The following is an 18,867-nucleotide window of genomic DNA, read 5'->3' on the forward strand; positions in this document are numbered from 1 at the left end:
TTATAGGGGTACCCCTTGCAAAATTTCGAAAAATTTCAAAATGGTATTTACGCAATGTTTTAAATGAGGAATGGAGCTACGCAATTCGTTAAGCTCAAAATTGTATGATATTTCCAGATCGGATTAAAATTAGCAGAGATATGGCTATCGGAAGGGGGTCAACTGGGGAAATTAGGAAACCCCACTTTTTTATAGGGGTACCCCTTGCAAAATTTCGAAAAATTTCAAAATGGTATTTAAGCAATGTTTTAAATGAGGAATGGAGCTACGCGATTCGCTAAGCTCAAAATGGTATGATATTTCCAGATCGGATTAAAATTGGCAGAGATATAGCTATCGGAAGGGGGTCAACTGGGGAAACTGGGAAACCCCACTTTTTTATAGGGGTACCCCTTGCAAAATTTCGAAAAATTTCAAAATGGTATTTAAGCAATGTTTTAAATGAGGAATGGAGCTACGCGATTCGCTAAGCTCAAAATGGTATGATATTTCCAGATCGGATAAAAATTGGCAGAGATATAGCTATCGGAAGGGGGTCAACTGGGGAAACTGGAAAACCCCACTTTTTTATAGGGGTACCCCTTGCAAAATTTCCAAAAATTTCAAAATGGTATTTAAGCAATGTTTTAAATGAGGAATGGAGCTACGTGATTCGCTAAGCTCAAAATGGTATGATATTTCCAGATCGGATTAAAATTGGCAGAGATATGGCTATCGGAAGGGGGTCAACTGGGGAAACTGGAAAACCCCACTTTTTTATAGGGGTACCCCTTGCAAAATTTCCAAAAATTTCAAAATGGTATTTAAGCAATGTTTTAAATGAGGAATGGAGCTACGCGATTCGCTAAGCTCAAAATGGTATGATATTTCCAGATCGGATTAAAATTGGCAGAGATATAGCTATCGGAAGGGGGTCAACTGGGCAAATTGGGAAACCCCACTTTTTTATAGGGGTACCCCTTGCAAAATTTCGAAAAATTTCAAAATGGTATTTAAGCAATGTTTTAAATGAGGAATGGAGCTACGCGATTCGCTAAGCTCAAAATGGTATGATATTTCCAGATCGGATTAAAATTGGCAGAGATATGGCTATCGGAAGGGGGTCAACTGGGGAAACTGGGAAACCCCACTTTTTTATAGGGGTACCCCTTGCAAAATTTCCAAAAATTTCAAAATGGTATTTAAGCAATGTTTTAAATGAGGAATGGAGCTACGCGATTCGCTAAGCTCAAAATGGTATGATATTTCCAGATCGGATTAAAATTGGCAGAGATATGGCTATCGGAAGGGGGTCAACTGGGGAAACTGGGAAACCCCACTTTTTTATAGGGGTACCCCTTGCAAAATTTCCAAAAATTTCAAAATGGTATTTAAGCAATGTTTTAAATGAGGAATGGAGCTACGCGATTCGCTAAGCTCAAAATGGTATGATATTTCCAGATCGGATTAAAATTGGCAGAGATATAGCTATCGGAAGGGGGTCAACTGGGGAAACTGGGAAACCCCACTTTTTTATAGGGGTACCCCTTGCAAAATTTCCAAAAATTTCAAAATGGTATTTAAGCAATGTTTTAAATGAGGAATGGAGCTACGCGATTCGCTAAGCTCAAAATGGTATGATATTTCCAGATCGGATTAAAATTGGCAGAGATATAGCTATCGGAAGGGGGTGACTGGGGAAACTGGGAAACCCCACTTTTTTATAGGGGTACCCCTTGCAAAATTTCGAAAAATTTCAAAATGGTATTTACGCAATGTTTTAAATGAGGAATGGAGCTACGCAATTCGTTAAGCTCAAAATTGTATGATATTTCCAGATCGGATTAAAATTAGCAGAGATATGGCTATCGGAAGGGGGTCAACTGGGGAAATTAGGAAACCCCACTTTTTTATAGGGGTACCCCTTGCAAAATTTCGAAAAATTTCAAAATGGTATTTAAGCAATGTTTTAAATGAGGAATGGAGCTACGCGATTCGCTAAGCTCAAAATGGTATGATATTTCCAGATCGGATTAAAATTGGCAGAGATATAGCTATCGGAAGGGGGTCAACTGGGGAAACTGGGAAACCCCACTTTTTTATAGGGGTACCCCTTGCAAAATTTCGAAAAATTTCAAAATGGTATTTAAGCAATGTTTTAAATGAGGAATGGAGCTAAGCGATTCCCTTAGCTCAAAATGGTATGATATTTCCAGATCGGATTAAAATTGGCAGAGCTATGGCTACCAGAAGTGGGCCTACTGGGGAAATGCGGAAACAGCACATTTTTATAGAAAAATTTTAAAATGGTATTTAAGCAATGTTTTAAATGAGGAATGGAGCTACGCGATTCGCTAAGCTCAAAATGGTATGGTATTTCCAGATCGGATTAAAATTGGCAGAGATATGTCTATCGGAAGGGGGTCAACTGGGGAAACTGGGAAACCCCACTTTTTTATAGGGGTACAAAATTGCAAAATTTCGAAAAATTTCAAAATGGTATTTAAGCAATGATATACATGAGGAATGGAGCTACGCGATGCGCTGAGCTCAAAATGGTATGCTATTTCCAGATCGGATTAAAGTCTCTTATTTTTGAAGCTATCTAATTTAAACTTTGCTCTTTAAACATCCTTTCTTACTTTGCACGCAGTATATACATACATGTCGCAACGACAGGGATCGGTCGACTATATCCTATAGCTGCCTTATAACTAATCTATCGAAATCGACTTTATAGAGATTTTATTTGGGCAAAAATAGTTTGATATGCCAAATCAAATTCTCATAAGGATCGGCCGACTATATCCCATAGCTGCCATATAATTGAACGATCGCAAGTGTGTCGACCCTGGCACGAAATCCTCTTAATAGCTTTCTTATCTTGGTATTATATTTTCAGTTAATTATCTATTTCTTCTTTAAGAGGACTAATTTTAATTGCTTTCCTGTGAGGCCTTTCTTTGAAAAAATTTAATATTTAAGAATAATTTGAAAAAAAAACATTAAATAAAACATAAGGGTATATCTTTTTTAAAATTCTTGTATATTCTTTGCAAAAATATATACATATTTTGATTTATTTGTTGTTTTAGTTAGCTCGAATGCATTATAAATTATTTTAGTAGCTGCACTCCATCCCTATGGTATTGTAAGTGTATACAATTAATTCTATGATTATATTACTGCTGTCATAAATTATTAAATCTAAATCAAGCACTACAAAGTGTACAAAGTGGAGCGGTATGGGGGCAAGATATCGATTCCGATGGTCCGTGTCGAGTGCTGCTAAGCCGGAGTCTTTATAATCATGGTTGTAATCGTCACCGTCAAACGCCATCGCCATCGTCCGACCCATTCCCACCCAACTAAATCTAGTTCGAATAATTTACAATACTTCAATGTGACCGCGATGAGTGGATGTGATAAATTTCGATGAACGACCACGACGGCTTGCATCCAGTCGATTAAAAACTAAATATATGAATGTGTGTACATGGTATGTGGGGGTTCGAGGGCTAAGGCTAAGCTATGGCTCACTAATGTATCCTGCTTTTAAGCGCTAGATTCATACACGTATAAATATATATCACATAATCAGTGAAATGAAAATTCGCTGGAGTATTTGCTTGTTTTGCTTTGGATGATGCATGATCTCTGATGATGATGATTGGTTGGTACAGTTTTTAAAATGGTTCGATGTTTGGCAATGTCTTGGCTTGTCATCTGAAGCTAATGCCGCACTTGCGACTGATCTTAGGTGTATGTATGTAGGCGATGGACAGCAACAGCGGCACATCGTTCTCGGACAGCTGCAGCGGTGTAGTGATGTCGCTCAGTCGACATGGATCCGTTTCTAGCAGAAAGGCTGCCAGTGTCTCCGATTGAAGATAGATTTCCTGCAGCTTCGATTCCAGAAACGACAGACACTGAAATCATCAAACGAGATGGTTAAAAATGCACTGGGAAATTATATGTTCAAGTGTAACTACCTCATAGGCAGGTATACCGCCAGCGTGCATGGCTTGGACGGTCTCCAGCATGCTGGACACCAACTGAGACATGCCCACCGGCGAGCTCTGGCCGCCGGCATATGGAAACTGCTGGGTTTGCGAGGAGATGAGACGCACATCCCACTTGTCCATGTCCGCCACAATGGCTATGTTCTCCGCCGGCTGTGAGATCAGAGAGGCGGAGCGTGCGGCCAGGGCCAGATCCTCGCGAAGATCCATCTCCCACTTGTTGGGCGGAGCACAGGTACCCTAATACCAGATACAAATTGTATTAATATCTCATTGTTTCGTTTCCAAGCGTGAGACCTACCTGTAACACCATATCCGAAACGTAGTGATCGCTGACACTGAGCAACAGCGATGGAATGAAGCCTGCCCTCAACTGATCGCCTGGCGAATCGTCATCCTGCGGCAGCTCCTTGATGCCAGGAACGGGCAGCTTCAGTAGTTGCTGAGACACATTCACGGCCGCACACTTGGCGGCCACCGAGGAGACAGAACTACGTCCCGATGGCACCCTCTTGGGCTGCTGTTTACGCACGTAGGTGGTCTGAACCTGACTGGGAATCGTTGGACTCTGAGGCTCCACGGTTACGGCCGACTTAAGGGTATCAATAGAGGCAGCCGAGTTCACGGACTGCAATGCCATGGAGCTGGAGTTGCCACTTTGGCTGTAGCAGTGGACTTCGTCCGTCTCGAACTCCAATTCGGTGGCGTTCGAGGGCGTTTGGTTCCAGGTAGCAGAAGTGGTGCCGCTACTGCAGATTACACATCTTTCACCGCTGGCCGTCGTGGCATTGGGGGCAGCCGGATTGGGAGGCAGGGCTGCGGTGGAGCTGCTGCTGGCCGCCAGCGTGGCAGTGCTGTCACTTCCCTTCAGAGCCGCCGCTTCGCTAGCTTCCAACTTGGTGGCCTTGTCCATCAGCAGATCGTAGTTAGACATGACGAGGTTTTTACTTTTCATGTAGTTGGTGGCGATCTGTGGATATTGCTCAAAGTTGAACTTCATTCCGGAGTGCTTCTTGTTGTCGTGGGTGCGCTGGTGCTGGGCGCACAGCATCAGTGTGGTTGGCTTGGCCTCCTGATCCCCACTAAGATCCTCGCTGCTCTTCTTCAAATTGATGAGCGGCTCATTGTCCCCCAAAACGAACACTACGCCATTGCCATTGTCGGCCGACTGCTGTCTGCATATTCCGTGCTCCCGTTCTATCAGCTTGTGGCAGTGGTCAAAGTGGATCTGCTCCTCCAAGCTCACGTTCTCCTTTATGGGCTCAATGCCCCAGGTCATGCGATCGCTCTTGCCCATACTGTTCTGGGTTATCAGATCGGAGAGCGATAAGTGCGAGGCCCGTCGCTCGTGGGTCAGCGGTTCAAAGTCACCTCCTGGTGCCTTTATCAGTTGATCCGGAATCCCTTCCACCGAATAACTGCTGCAGCGGCGATCCAACTTTCGGTTGATGATACGGATACCTTGCTGCAACTTGGCAAAGTCGCTGAGACTGAGACCTTCCTTAACGCTCGCCATGTTCCAGAAGATGTTCTTCTTGGGCGGGGCTTCCTCGTTCTCATCAAACTCTATAGCCTCGATGGCACCATCATCCACGGAGCCAGTCCCCACGGATCCGGTGGTGCCACTGGATTGATCCTCCTCCATGCAAAGTTCCACATTATCCGGTGTCGTCACGGTTAAACGGATCCGGCCGTCCTTTCCCGTGTGGAAGTACTGTTGCGCCTGCCGCGCCAGCAAAGTTTTCTTCTCGATTCCCGTGTCCATCAGATAGTTACCGATACGCAGCTCCTGCTGCACAAAATGCGAGTCCCTGAAGGCCAGCACCGTGGGAATCTCGTTCTTCTTTAGAGTCTGCATCCCATCACCGGAGTCTATCACCAGTTCTCCCTCCAGCCCATACTCGTTCGGGTTGCATTCGATGTCCCCATCATCCGCAATGGCATTTAGGTTCTGTTTGCAGGTGGCTGCCCGACTAAGTCCTCGCATTTGGGTTGGTGGACTTTTGTGGCGCTCCTGGTTGCCCGGCTGGGTTTGATTCTGATTCTGTGAGACCAGATCGTTGATGAGTTGCTTGTTGAAGTCCTCCCGCTTGGCGGCACGTCGCACCTCGCTGCAGCGAATGAAGTAGGTGAGCACATTGAGCAGCTTCTCCACCCACAGTTTCTCCGCACCACACACAATGGTGCGTGCCAGCTTGGGCGGCATCCCAATGGCCCCATACAGATCGCCCAGCTGCGCCCACAGTGCGTTATAGGGATGCTTTTGGGCCACCTGCTGGAGCTTCGCCCGCTGCTCGATAGCCGCCGAGGAAGCCGACGAGGCGATCTCCGATCGCCGGCGACCAGCGCTGTTGAATGCGGACACTGTGGCCACCCAGCCAAGGTGGTGGGTGAGAATGCCGGTCAACATGGTGCTAATAAAGCTGTAAGGAATTGTGGAGCTTAATTACATCACTGAGAGGATATCCAGCGGATGAACTTACAAATTGGAGTCCTTGGTGTCGGCGAAGGAGAGCAGATCGCACAGTTCCTTGATGAAGCGCTCGGCCACCGTCTTGGAGTACTTGCTGCCGCTGGTGGTGATGCTCAGCCAGACGGGGGTCTTGATGCGCGGAGCGGTGAACAGGTCGCTGAACCACTGCTGTGTGTCCTGCCAGGCCTGGAACATGATCTAAAGGAGCGGAAGAATGTTAGGAAACTGGAACAGACCTCGCTAAGCTTGAACTGCTCACCTGCAGAAAGTTTTTGTGATTTATGTAGGCATGTTCCGTGCTGGCCCTCAGCCGGCTGAGCATGGACTCCAGCAGGGCAATGTGCTCGCTGCAGAAGAGCTCCATCTCCTCCTCGAAGGACTCGCTCATCGAAATGCACACGGCCAAGCCGAGTTTGGCCCGGCGGCGGAGATTGGCCTGCCGCCTGCCCATCTCCGGATTGCTGCGCGTCTCATTCGCACTGTAACTGGCCCGTCTATACTGGGGCGGAGCCATGCCGCCGCCCTCGCTGCCACCGCCGACGCCTACACCACCAGCCGTGGGAACTGTGGGGTAGTTGTCGCTTAGGAAGCCGATAAAATCGTTCTTGGAATGCTCGTTCTCAAAGGAGGTGCGCAAGTTGCGCGAGATTCGTCGCTGCAGGCAGCCGTCGCTGGCAAATCCGTCCAGGTAGGGCGATGATCCGGTGTAGCACGCCGAGTCCACGCTTAGTTTTCGCAGTGCATCCGACTGATCGGATAGAACACTGCCCAAGCTGCTGCGCGTGGACTGGTACGACCACTGATCTCCGCCAGTTCCACTGCCACTCCCGCTGGCAGAGTAGCCCGAGTCCGTGGCCGTGCTGTAGGTGGAGGAGAATCGAGGACCACTGGAGTCGACTGAATGAATGGAGAGCGACTGCTGATCCGACGGCGCCACCGGAACATCCAGCGGTGGCGTCAAGCTCATCTGCCGGCCCACACTGACACTGAATGGCATCGAGAACGAGTTCATCGACAGTCCGTCCATGGAGCCGTGCTCGCTGCAGATGGAGGTGCGAGGTGTCGCCAAGCTGCCGGTGGACAGAGTGGAGTAGGGCGAGTGATCGGCTCGGGAACCAGACACTCCATTATTCGTGGGCGTCAGATACACCTGAGAGCATAGGATACGTGCCGGTTCCGGCAGCCAGTGAACCTTCAGGGCCGTGCCGCAAAAGGACATCGGCAACGAGCCGAACACCATCTCGCCCAGCGGTGTGATGTCGTCACCGTTTGGCCGATTGTGCTGAAAACCAAGAAAAGATTGTATTATTGATCCTTCGATTGGAAGAAACTATAAGCTATGCTTACCTTGAAGCCGTACTCCGCACACACGTCGATGAAATTGGTGCCATTGGTGGAATGTGCCTTGGCCTGGATTTTGCCATTTTGCAGCGATGTGTACTTTTCATTTTTGACGAACTTTCCGCCACCACCACTCACTGACGAGGCTGACGAGGAGGTCACCGATGCAGATCCAGATGCGGAAGATGCGTCCCTGTGCGTCACCTTCTGCAGGGCATTGGAGTCGAAGAGCAGCCGCCGGCTATCATCCTCCTTGTAGAGCAGAACTCGCACCTGGCTGCCCTCGAAAGGGAATCGACTGCAAAAAATCAATAGATAGTAGAAGGTAGGCCATTAAACACTATCTATTGAATAGTTTTATCATAAAGGGATAGTCTTTCAGGCCCATGCCAGACGAGGTTCGCTATAATGCGCACATCTCTGCTCTCTAATTCTATTCTATTATTCTATTCTCTATTGTCGTCGATAAAATGGCAAATGTTGTATATTCCATTCTATATATAGCGATCCGACACTCGGCACGTGACGATTACTCATGAATGTTTGGCGGACGGCGTTTGTCTAGAAATCTCAGAATCTCTGAAGCTCAGAGGGCGAGAGTAGATAAGGCCATGAAAGCGTACTAATGATGACCTTTGAACCACCTCCCTCCCAATGAGGAGGGGAAGATGGAGGTATACCACTAGTCGCTAGTCACATGACGGCAAACGCGAATGTTAAATTAAACCAATTTATTTTTGGCGTTCTATAATTGGATGATCTAAGTAGTAGCGCAAAACTAAAAGATATCTATCTAGGCAGCAGTTTCTATTTACAATTGAATTGAAAAATATTATAATAATATATTTGAGTGCCAAAAGTACTCCCATTTCAAGCTGGTACAACAGATTTGCGCCAATTTATTTTTAGTGGCCTTATAAACTAAGTGGCTTGTCTAAGTAGCGCCTCGCCTCGCCTCTCCTCTGAAATTAGCGCTATAATTAACAATTAGCCCGAAATGATGATAGTTGGGACTACCTTCTAATGGCACGGGGGTGGGCCGTCCGGCCAGTGGGCGGACTAGTTGTAGAGAGCTTAATAAATGTTTTACTGCCCGGCGATAAGACGGGGGACCACAAACGCTTACTCCACGCACCGAGATTACAAAGGAAGGTGTTTTCTAAAATAGTTTTGTTATTTTTTTTTGTGGGCTGGTCACGAGTTTCGGACTGATATTGTGTGGATAGTTCTAACCCCCGTCCGCCGTCTTGACCAGTGGCGGCCCTTTTGTTCTACGACGACGGTAGGCGGTGGGCGGTTGGCCGGATTTTTCGACCAATTTATTGGCCCAGTGCTTACTTGGATTTGAAGGGCGGCGGCGTATGCATGCGACAAAGGGTAAGTCCACTGTCTAGCGGGGATCTCGATCTCGATCTCGGCTATACACAGTCCAGTCCCAACTCGACCTTCCCTCCAAAACAAACTCCTCTGTGAATCCTAAAAAATGATATCGCAATGGAATGTCGGCATTAACTCACGAACGTAATTATATTCACTAACATTATGTCGATTAGCACTTTTTTTTTACATACTACTGATAAAGTTGGTCTACTTTTTATTTAATTCTTTAACAATAAACCATGACTCAAAGGCTAGTTCTGATAAAAATAGTCCCAGAATAGTTATTCATTTCACAAATAAGACCATAAATATTCATGAAAATTAATATTCTGATTCTCTTGAAGGTGGAGAAGAGGTGGTTGGAGAACTATATCTACCGGAGACGGACGACGCGTCGATATCTTTATGGCTGCGATGCTAGTCAGCAAATGAAGTTCAAGGCGTTCGCGATCGGACTGGGAACTCATTCGGTCGATCGGGAAACTTGGGAGGGAACAACTGGCTGCCGGCTGGCCCGGCCTCGTACTATGGGAGAACTGAAACGCCCAGGTCCCGTGCCGGTATACTACGGCGTATAGCGTACGGCGTACGGCTTGCGATGAGAAGGCTATAGAACGAGACGGCGGGGCAAAACTCACTCGCATATGCATTATAATAAGGCCCGAGCCCAATCGATACTGTATGTACTGTCCGCAGTATAAATACTATATATTCTATGGAGTGTACTGTATAGTACGCCATGCAGATAATGATAATACAGGGGCGACATGGTATGGGTATGGGTATGGGTATGGGATGGGGGCATGGGCATGGGCATCCAATTTGGAGCGTCGCTCACATGATTCCGAATCCGTCCAGATGCCCGCCCGAAGCCCCTAAAAACGAACATATCCGAACCAGACCCGACTCGACTCGACATCGAAATCCAAAAGTCGAAGTGGAAGTGGAAGAAGAGCATCATGTGGCCACCAGTAGGGGCCAACCTGCGGCCATTTGTTGCTTGTCAAAGACTGATGTGTTAATATGTTGGTAAAAAAAAAAGAGAAAGGAACAAATATTTGGCCAAAAGTCAAAGTCAAGAGACAACGATGAATGATTGTTTGATGAATTAGTTGAAAGGAGTGTTGCCAAAAGTTAATGGGGGAAATTTTAGGGAGGCAGACACCCCAGCCAGTTCAATTTAGACGAAGATGGAATGCTCTATCCGGCCAATAGTTAAGATGGAATCATCTGCCTGCTGACCTGACCAAAATCGCACCGGAGAGATCAGCTCGAAACAATTATCGAATCGCCGCTAAGTTGACTTATCACCAAGTCCAAGTCCGAGTCCGAGTAGGAGGAGGAGGCGGAGGCAGAGTTCCCCGCTGTTTATTCTGATATTTTTCGCTTTTATTTTCATTATTTCCCCCTCTGGGTTGGGGAGCAGCCAGCCAGCCAGGCAGGAGGGGCATTCACTTGGATCACATGCTCTTTTCAGCTACGCAAGCAAAACAAAAGCGAGCCACAGCCAAACAATATTAAGCAAATAAACACATAAGTACATATGTACACACATGCATACATAATGAACAAAGGGGCTTCCAAGATTACCATATACCATATACCATATAGTAAGTATGTGAGGAAGAATTTTTGGGAGTGGGCCTGGCCACTGTAGACCCTCTCTGGACTACATTTTGATTGATTTGATGGTCAGGTAAGTATTAATAGCTGGGCGTGTGGGTGGGGAGTGGAGAGTGGAGTGGCACTCAAGTGGCCACTGACAGGTGTTATCGGACTTTGTCGGGATTATGTTTTGATTAGCCCTTGGATACCCTGCGCCTCTGGGCTGATTGATTTGGGGAGGAGTGGAAAGACCAGACTTTTGGTGGCCAACAATTATAATCAAATCAGAGACTGTTAATGGCTCTGATATCTATACTTTAGACTGCCAATAGCCATGAAAATCATGCCCTTTGAGGACACATTTTCCCTCAGTGTATGAAAGAAAGAGAGCGTGGCTAATAAACATACAGATTTCCAAACCGACGACAATAATAAAGGCAACTGAAAAGCAAAGCAAAGCAAGGCAAGCCAAGCAAGGCAACAGCAAAAGCAAAAGCAACAGAAAAGCAAAACAACAACCAGTTGCTCCATTCAACAAGTCACATGACCCAACCGAACCGACCGACCAACCCAACAACGATGATGGCGATGGCGATGGCGATGATGGGAGATGATGGGGGTAGAGACTGACGGGATGGTCTATAGGCGCTGGCACTGTCACTGGAGACTGGAGACTGGAGGCTACGACAATGGAAATGGGAATGGGAATGGATATGACAACGACAACGGGCGCAGCTGCCCCAGCAAATTGGCTATCATTACCACTGGGCCGATTATAAGCAGTTAGGCACACAAACAAGTCCACTAAACACAGTGCTGGCCAAACAAAAACACTAAATCTCCGTCAGTCTATCGGATATAGAAACGAACGACCTTCACCCCATCCGTCCGTCCGTCCGTCCTTTTGGCGAAAAGCGTATGTCAAGTTCAAGGCGATTCGCCAATTCGACTCTCCAGTCCAGGTAATGTCCACAGAAACCCCACGAATTTTAGATACACTCAAGTGGGTATTAATAGAATTGCTTTATTTCTGATCAGTGATCACTTTTGAAATCAAGTCACAATCAAGTAGAGCCAGTGATTATGAGAGATTAAGTTTTAATTCCTAATCTCCTTATAGATTAAAGCCGATTAAGTGCCTGGAAACAAGGTGTATCCGTCTTACTTCCATTTCTGGGTGGTATCTGATAGAGGGATATACCCCCTACAAGGGTATAACGACATGACTGATAAAACAGAAACACTTGAGCAGGGCAGACACAAGACTTGTCGCTCACAATACTAATGAGCAAATGACGACAAAAATATCGAGTGATTTCCATTGTCACTTGAGACCAATGCAAACAGACCCCGGACGGGGACTGGGACTGGGACTCAGTCGGAGTCTCGGGAAAGGTGAGCACTTGGGGGCGCAATCAATCAATGAACGTAGCAAGTGCTAACTGTGGACTGAGTGGAGTGTCACCTGGCAAACACAACGTGACTCAGGCCAACGGGCAGTCCCACACAGCTACTTACCAGTGAGATCACTACAGATGGACACCTTTCGGACAAATGTCAATAGACCGAGTCATCAAAAGCCATTCATCTTCCGGCAAATAGAGACTTCCGTCATCACCAAGGTATCGAAGAACCTCATCAGAATAACTAATTAGTTAAGTTAATTTTTACATAAAGAGTCACGGGTTTAAGGGAGCAGAGCAGCAGTCCAGCAGACCATCAGACCTTGCCGATAAGACCCAACAAGCGAGCTCTTTGTTAGCTCCGGAGATAGGGTTTCGGTGGCATATAGTACCATATTATTGTTTCTTAACTGGCAAAAGGCAAAAGGCAAACGGCAAACATTTATTTGTTATTTTACGATCATCTATCACCTTTTCCGAGTTTCCCGACTCCTAAACATCAGATTTCCCCATAAACCCGACTTGATATTTGGACTTTAACGCTTCAAAAGTTGTTTATAGAATTGCTTTATTTTTCAACGAAAAACGGCAATAAAGGGTAATATTTAAAGGCGTTTGTTTGCACAGCTCGCAGGCCCCTTATAGCATTTCCATGAAGTAATATCCGAAAGTAATCCCAGGTGTTGTTGTCACAGCGATAATGCCGGGCTATACGAATTGGTCGAAAAGTTTAGACCGTAAAGAATCGGCAAATAGGACCTGGGAATGATTTGAAAATGGTTCAAACACCATAAGGTGTCTCGTTGAGCTTCTGTTAATGAAGCTCTCGGCTTAGGCACTTTAGGCACGGGGCGCTTACTTTATTTGTCTTATTTATTGATAGCGTGGAAGGAGGGCTGGCAGTCAGGCAGTCGTGAAACAAAAGTGTTTTTGTCAACTGATAATGGCAGCAGACAGTGAAGCGCTGGAGTCTACACTGAAAAATAACTATAGACATAATAATAGCTGTTTTTACATTCCAAAAACAATGAATAATATTAGCTAGAAATGCTAATGCGCAGTAACTTAGCCAAGATAAGTCGTATTTGGTTTTTATTTTCAGATTCAAAGTGGAAGTATTCTCCAAGTGTCGCAGCTATCGAGGCAACTACAAAAACTGGATACGTAGTCGACTCACTACTCATATGACTTGGCAGACCACGCGACTTCGCACATGAAGCACCCAGTTCGCCACCTCATCACCTCATCCGTCCCAACTCGTCCCAGCTAGCCACTCGAGAGCTGCTATTTAAATAAACTAAACTATAGTCTGTGTTTGTTGGGCTGTTGATGATTACATGAAGCCTGGTCAGATGGCCGTGGTAGTAGTGCTGGCCGTGTGGCTCCTCCTCTTGACATATGGCCCAGACACTCTGGCACCTAGTCTATTACTCTATTACCCCCTCCAGTACTACCATGGCGTTACGTTACGGACCATGTAACATTCACACCTGGACGATCGGACGATCGGTTCGGTTCGGTTCGGTAGCTAGCTAGTTGTTGGCCCGTTTGATTGATGTCCGGAATAAATGTTTGGCCATTCAATTGGCGGGCAGTTATCAAAAACTATTAATGAATTCTCATTCGCTCCCAATTTACGACTCATTTGGCATGGCACTAAGCCGGCGCAAAGGCTCTAAGTGAAATCATCCATAATGGTTCATTCAGACAGACAGTTTTCTATATATTTATTGTTATTATTTGTTGAGAGACTATATTGGCGGGTTGGTGGGTGGTTGGATGAAAGGAAGATTGATATGTGATATATGGTTTGTGGCTTTGTTTGATCGCCAATCAAAGTTGGATATCGGATTATTGTACTTCACACGTGCCGTAAAGCCCTCCTGCCTCATAATGGGGGGATTGTTGGACCAAAGTTTTCCACAAAGGGTGCTAATTGTTTCGATTTACGTATCTGGGAAGAATAAATAATGGAATTATAAGGAAAGTCAGACGGTATGGCCGCCATAGAGTGTATGAAATCACAGTTTGCATATAGCCACCAAGTGTAGGACGACAGGTTGAAATCCCCGAACTTATCGGGAATTAATACCACTCCGCTAATAACAGCTATATGTATTTTTGGACCCTCTTATGGGCCACCACATCACCTGTGGCTGATGGATATCGAACAACTGCGAATGCGAATGCGAATGACTTGCGAATTGGGTTAAGGAATGTGCGCCTTCGGAGGCACATGATGCCAACCAGACGTCTGGTTTTGGTTTCGATTTTGGTTTTTTTTTTTTTGCTTGTATGTACATATGTTGGATAAAAAAAAAAAAGTGTCATGTGACCAAGCAACTGGCTAGCAAATGTCTAAACATGGTCACGACGTTGCTGTTTTGAATGGAACGGGGAACGGGAACTGGAAACTGGATATGATTCACTTGTCCGGGCCACAAGTTGATTCACTTAAACACCTCTTCTTCGATTGTCGGCTGTGGGTGGGTGTCGAAATTTCCAGCATTTCTATTTGTATTTTTGGCCAGGCCAGGCCAGGCCCGCTGGCAAATATGAACGATAAGTGGAGGGGTTCATTCCGCATCAGATTCTGTCGCAGCGTGGAAATTTACCCAGGCGTGCTGCCCGCCCGGACATTATTTATTACCGTCACCCCACCCCCACCCCTACAACTAAATTAAGCAAATAAACAAACAAATTCTGGAGTACACCTTTTTAAACGCTATTAGTGTAAACGGTTTTTTTTTGTTTAGTTTACATAGAATTCGAATAAAAACTGACCTAGTCCAAAGATAGCGTCATAATTAGCGCGGGTGGGGCTTAAAGTGCTAGAGGGGGCACACTTTACAGGTTTTTTTTTTTCTATCGCTAGAGATGGGGGGATTGAGGAGCACCTCTGATCAAAGTGCAAAAACCCCAAAAAGCTCACGGCGCTTAATTAGCAAAGTAAAAAGTTTCTATCACGTGATGGCAGGCGCTGGTGACAAGCACGGCCATAAATGTATATACTGGCCCGAATATTGGTCAATACACACTCGAATCTGACAATTTCACCATTACGCTATATATATTATTAGTAAACGTTTGCTCGGCGGTCTGACCGATAAGGCGACGATTAATCGAGTGCGAGGGGCGCTGCGCCTCAGATTACCGGGCCTGCTCCTGGCCAAAAACTCTAAGCCATGGCCAACAATTATGTGGGCCAGGAATGAAAAATTCACCAAAAACAGATCATCAATCAGGAATTCGCCTTCTCATAAGCATTCGTATTTATATCTATGCGATATCAGTGATTCGGGTTTTGCATTTTAAGAACCAGTTTCCTTTTCCGGTGTAGCTCAGTAGTGGTCGGACAAGTGCAAATGATTTATTTCTACTATACTATACTATAAAATCATATGTTTCTAACAATTTCCATAAAAATCATTCCATTAAAATCAGTTTTCTCCCATTTCAATCCGATAAGATTTCGTATTAGCGATAAAGCTTATTTTAATCACGTCCGTGAGTACGTCACTAATGGAATTAGGTGAAATCGATATATCGAATCACTCACGAAATGGACATGGCTGTCTCCAACAGTTAACCGTTAACCTAGCATCCCCCGCCCCCATTCAATCACAACTAAATGATAAATAATCAACAAAAAACTATCAGAACCCACGCACAAAGCTCGGAAAGTGTCAAAAATCAACATTGTAAATGAAGCGTATGCAGCGGCATGAATAAATAGTGTAATAAATAATAATGAAATGAATTAAGCGAAAAGCTGAGGGGGTGGAGGCAGAGGGTGGCAGGCGCGAGGGAGGAGAGCAACAAAAACAATGCCCCGCAGCAACAACAAAATATGTATGACATAATAATCACGAGAGCAGGCCGCGACCGCCGATTAGCAAGTCATGTGATTCGCTTTTATTTACATTTGCGCCTGACGTTGCGCCGCCGTGGCCCCCTCTCCGGCCGCCGCGCCCCTTTGGGGCCCACCATCTACGCCCACCGAACAGCCATCGAGACCCAAGTCTAAAGCAGTGCGAGCGAGAAGCAGATAGCGCACACGAAGTGATAACGAAGAGTGCCGAGTGGGGCCCAAATGAGAGGCGAAGAGAGAGCATTAGTGGGGGCCCAGTTATTTGCGCGCGCAGCTCAATCGATCCGGTATGAAGGCATAGGTGCGAAAGGGAGCCCACTACCTCTGGCCCCTGCTCTAACACACGGACATGTGGGGCTCTGGGTGGCTCTTGGCGTATGACTACCCAATGCACTGCTGGGGGTGTTCAAAGTTGGTGATGACTTTTCTTTCTATTCTATCCTGTGTTGTTTGTTGTTATCGATATACAGTGGAGCAGCCAAAGATACTGATGGCCCCATTCCTAGTAAAAGATAAAATGTAATTCTATAAAAACTAATCCTTTTTTTTTTAGTTTTTATTTATTATTGAACGAAAAAGGTATACAAAATAAGAGTTTTTGACCCTGTAGGTTATCCTGGCGGGGGTTAAGGATTACTGTTGCCATTTATTCTTGAAGAAAACTCAAGGCAGCTGTCGTGCTGCCTGTAATCCGCATCATCCTGCCATTTCTTCAAAAAAAAGACAATGCTGGGTTGGCCTATTGTGCAGTCTTAAGAAAAGACTTTCTCCAGCTGCTACAGATTTGCATCTGCCTCTTCCTACTTTGGCAATAGATCTGCATTGGCAGCAGCGGCGGCGTACGTGACTCGGCTCGTTGGCCGTCTGGGCCTTGCCAAATATGTTTGCTGGGTTATCGTCCTCGTTTACGCTTGCCAATTTGCGTACGAACAAAGGGAAGAGGAAGCGCAGGTAGAATGGGGGAGGGGGAATGGGAGTGCTTGGCCAGCCAGACCAGGTGAGAGAGGGAGGGAGAGAGTGCCCAAGTGTGAAACGCATCATGAGAGTGCCTTTTGGTGCGTGTGTCTGTGTGTGTGTGTGCTTTTCCAGCTGCACCCCTTTCTTTTGTTTGCTTCCCATTTGCGAATGTATTTGTATCGGCGACTAATACCGGGTATTAGGAACTCTATTGGCATGTTAGACACGGGGAGTGTGGAGAGGGGGTGTATGGGGCTATATGCAGTTAAGCAGATAAACACTTACCTTAGATAATTTCGCGAAGTTTGTTTTGTAGCTTTTGCGGACGACGAACTATTGCCGCCGCCGACTGAGGGGGTGGCCGACTGAGCAACGCCGACCGCGGCAGAGGCGTGATTCGTACGTGCCGGCAATGTGGGTGCTGTTGTTTGGCTATTAATTAACGTTGCCGCAGATGCTGTTGTTGTTGCTGCTGCTGCTGCTGCGGGTGGTGTTGGTGCCGACGGGAAGAAGAGTTTATTCAATAAGGCCATAATAACATACAGTGTGCGCAATCATTTAATAAACACATCTGGCCAGTGTCCGAACACAATTTATTGGGAATTGAAAAATATTGAAATGGAAATCGCTTAAGGAAATCACACACATACACACACACCCAGGCACACACACGCGCTTTTCGCTTTCCGTGGAATGTGTTGGTGGAACAGAGAGAGAGAGAGTGAGTGAGAGAGAGAGCGACGGCGACCCGGTTGCAGAGGCTTTAAGGGGGAGGCGTTACCGTTACTCGAGCGAGCAGGCGGATGCTGCACAAACGAACTTTCGCTTTGCACTTTTCTTTTACGTATTTTTCAGCTACTACTGCTTCTTCTTCTTTCTCTTCTTCTTGCTTGCTTGCTTTCTTGCTTTTTGGCAAATGATGATCTCTTCTGATGCATAAAAAAGCCACACACACATAGACGACACACACACTCGTTTTAATAGAAAAATAAAGCTATTTTTGCTGAACGGCGGAAATCGCTTCTATCCGACAAGCGACAGGTTCTTTACCGTTTCACCGTTTCAACGAAATGAGAACCAAAACGCTGGCGTCCGCTTTAAAAAGTTTTTTTTTTCGAGAGATATGTACGGCCGATTTAGTGTGAGGGCGAGCGTCGTGGAGCCCCGCCGCCGACGCCGTCGCCGACTGTGTGTGTGTGAGAGCAAAATGCTGCTTTTTGTTGCTAACTTTTTTAACCTTTTCTTGAGCTTGGCTTGGCCAATACACACTTTTTTCTTTTTTCGTCGCCTCGTTTGTTGTCATACATCGCACTTCCCACTTCCTGCCCACCACTTTTCGCTGTCTCTCACTTGTTTGCTTGCCGTTCGCTCACTTGCTTCTCTTATTTCAACTGAACACTTTGTGGCTTATGTTGTTTGCGTTTTCGAGGTGTTACATTCTGGTCTAAAGGTTGGTTTCGAGTCGAGTTTCCCGAACTCTGTTTGGCCTTTATTTACAAACACAAACAACAGTATTTTGCAACGTGAAGTTGGCCGCAGCTCACCAGAGGCAGTGCTGCAAAACGCCATGCACTTTTGGGGTGTCTTTCAAATAGTGCAGGCAGCCACACTAACGGATATTCAAATTTATAAATTAAATTATTTTTAAAGAATTAATCAGATTATTAAATTCATTAAGGTATGTGGTTGTGATTGCTTATTTTTTTCGGCCATACATTCTTTAAATGTTTTCAAAACAATGTTTCAACTTAAAATATTTACCAAATATCTAAAAAAAATTGATATTTCTTACAAGATTTTAATGCAGATTGATGATGAATCGATCTAAAAATCTAT

General features: G+C 45.7%; 1 protein-coding gene across 4 annotated transcripts; it reads right to left on the reverse strand.

Annotated features, from left to right (window-relative positions):
* Nucleotides 1-2,998: 2,998 nt before the first annotated feature.
* On the reverse strand, nt 2,999-18,575 carry LOC6493361 (folliculin-interacting protein 1). 4 transcript variants are annotated; one of them, XM_014908864.3, is made up of 8 exons: nt 18,405-18,575; nt 17,317-17,602; nt 7,822-8,113; nt 6,734-7,756; nt 6,485-6,672; nt 4,303-6,424; nt 3,972-4,241; nt 3,007-3,908 (listed from the first exon to the last, which is right to left on the reverse strand). In XM_014908864.3, exons 2-8 carry the CDS (start codon nt 17,562-17,564, stop codon nt 3,702-3,704), a joined length of 4,350 nt encoding a protein of 1,449 aa, XP_014764350.1. In that variant the 5' UTR covers nt 17,565-17,602; nt 18,405-18,575; the 3' UTR covers nt 3,007-3,701. The 4 variants fall into 4 exon arrangements, with proteins under 4 accessions (XP_032309706.1, XP_014764350.1, XP_032309707.1 ...); XM_032453816.2 differs by having other exon boundaries at nt 18,382-18,575; XM_001957561.4 differs by lacking the exons at nt 17,317-17,602; nt 18,405-18,575 and adding exons at nt 9,154-9,291; nt 9,573-9,856.
* Between the last annotated feature and the right edge of the window lie 292 nt (nt 18,576-18,867).

This window comes from Drosophila ananassae, chromosome 2R (genome assembly GCF_017639315.1).
Source record: "Drosophila ananassae strain 14024-0371.13 chromosome 2R, ASM1763931v2, whole genome shotgun sequence".
In the NCBI taxonomy this organism is placed as follows: Eukaryota; Metazoa; Arthropoda; class Insecta; order Diptera; family Drosophilidae; genus Drosophila; species Drosophila ananassae.

Bases quoted from the DNA above. Each gene is read 5' to 3' on its own strand.
- LOC6493361 (XM_032453815.2), bottom strand. From the start codon at position 17,564: ATGGCCTTATTGAATAAACTCTTCTTCCCGTCGGCACCAACACCACCC. The intron at 7,757-7,821 runs GTAAGCATAGCT...CTTGGTTTTCAG, and splicing joins GTGCGGAGTACGGCTTCAAG to CACAATCGGCCAAACGGTGA. The intron at 3,909-3,971 runs GTAGTTACACTT...TGATGATTTCAG, and splicing joins GCGGTATACCTGCCTATGAG to TGTCTGTCGTTTCTGGAATC.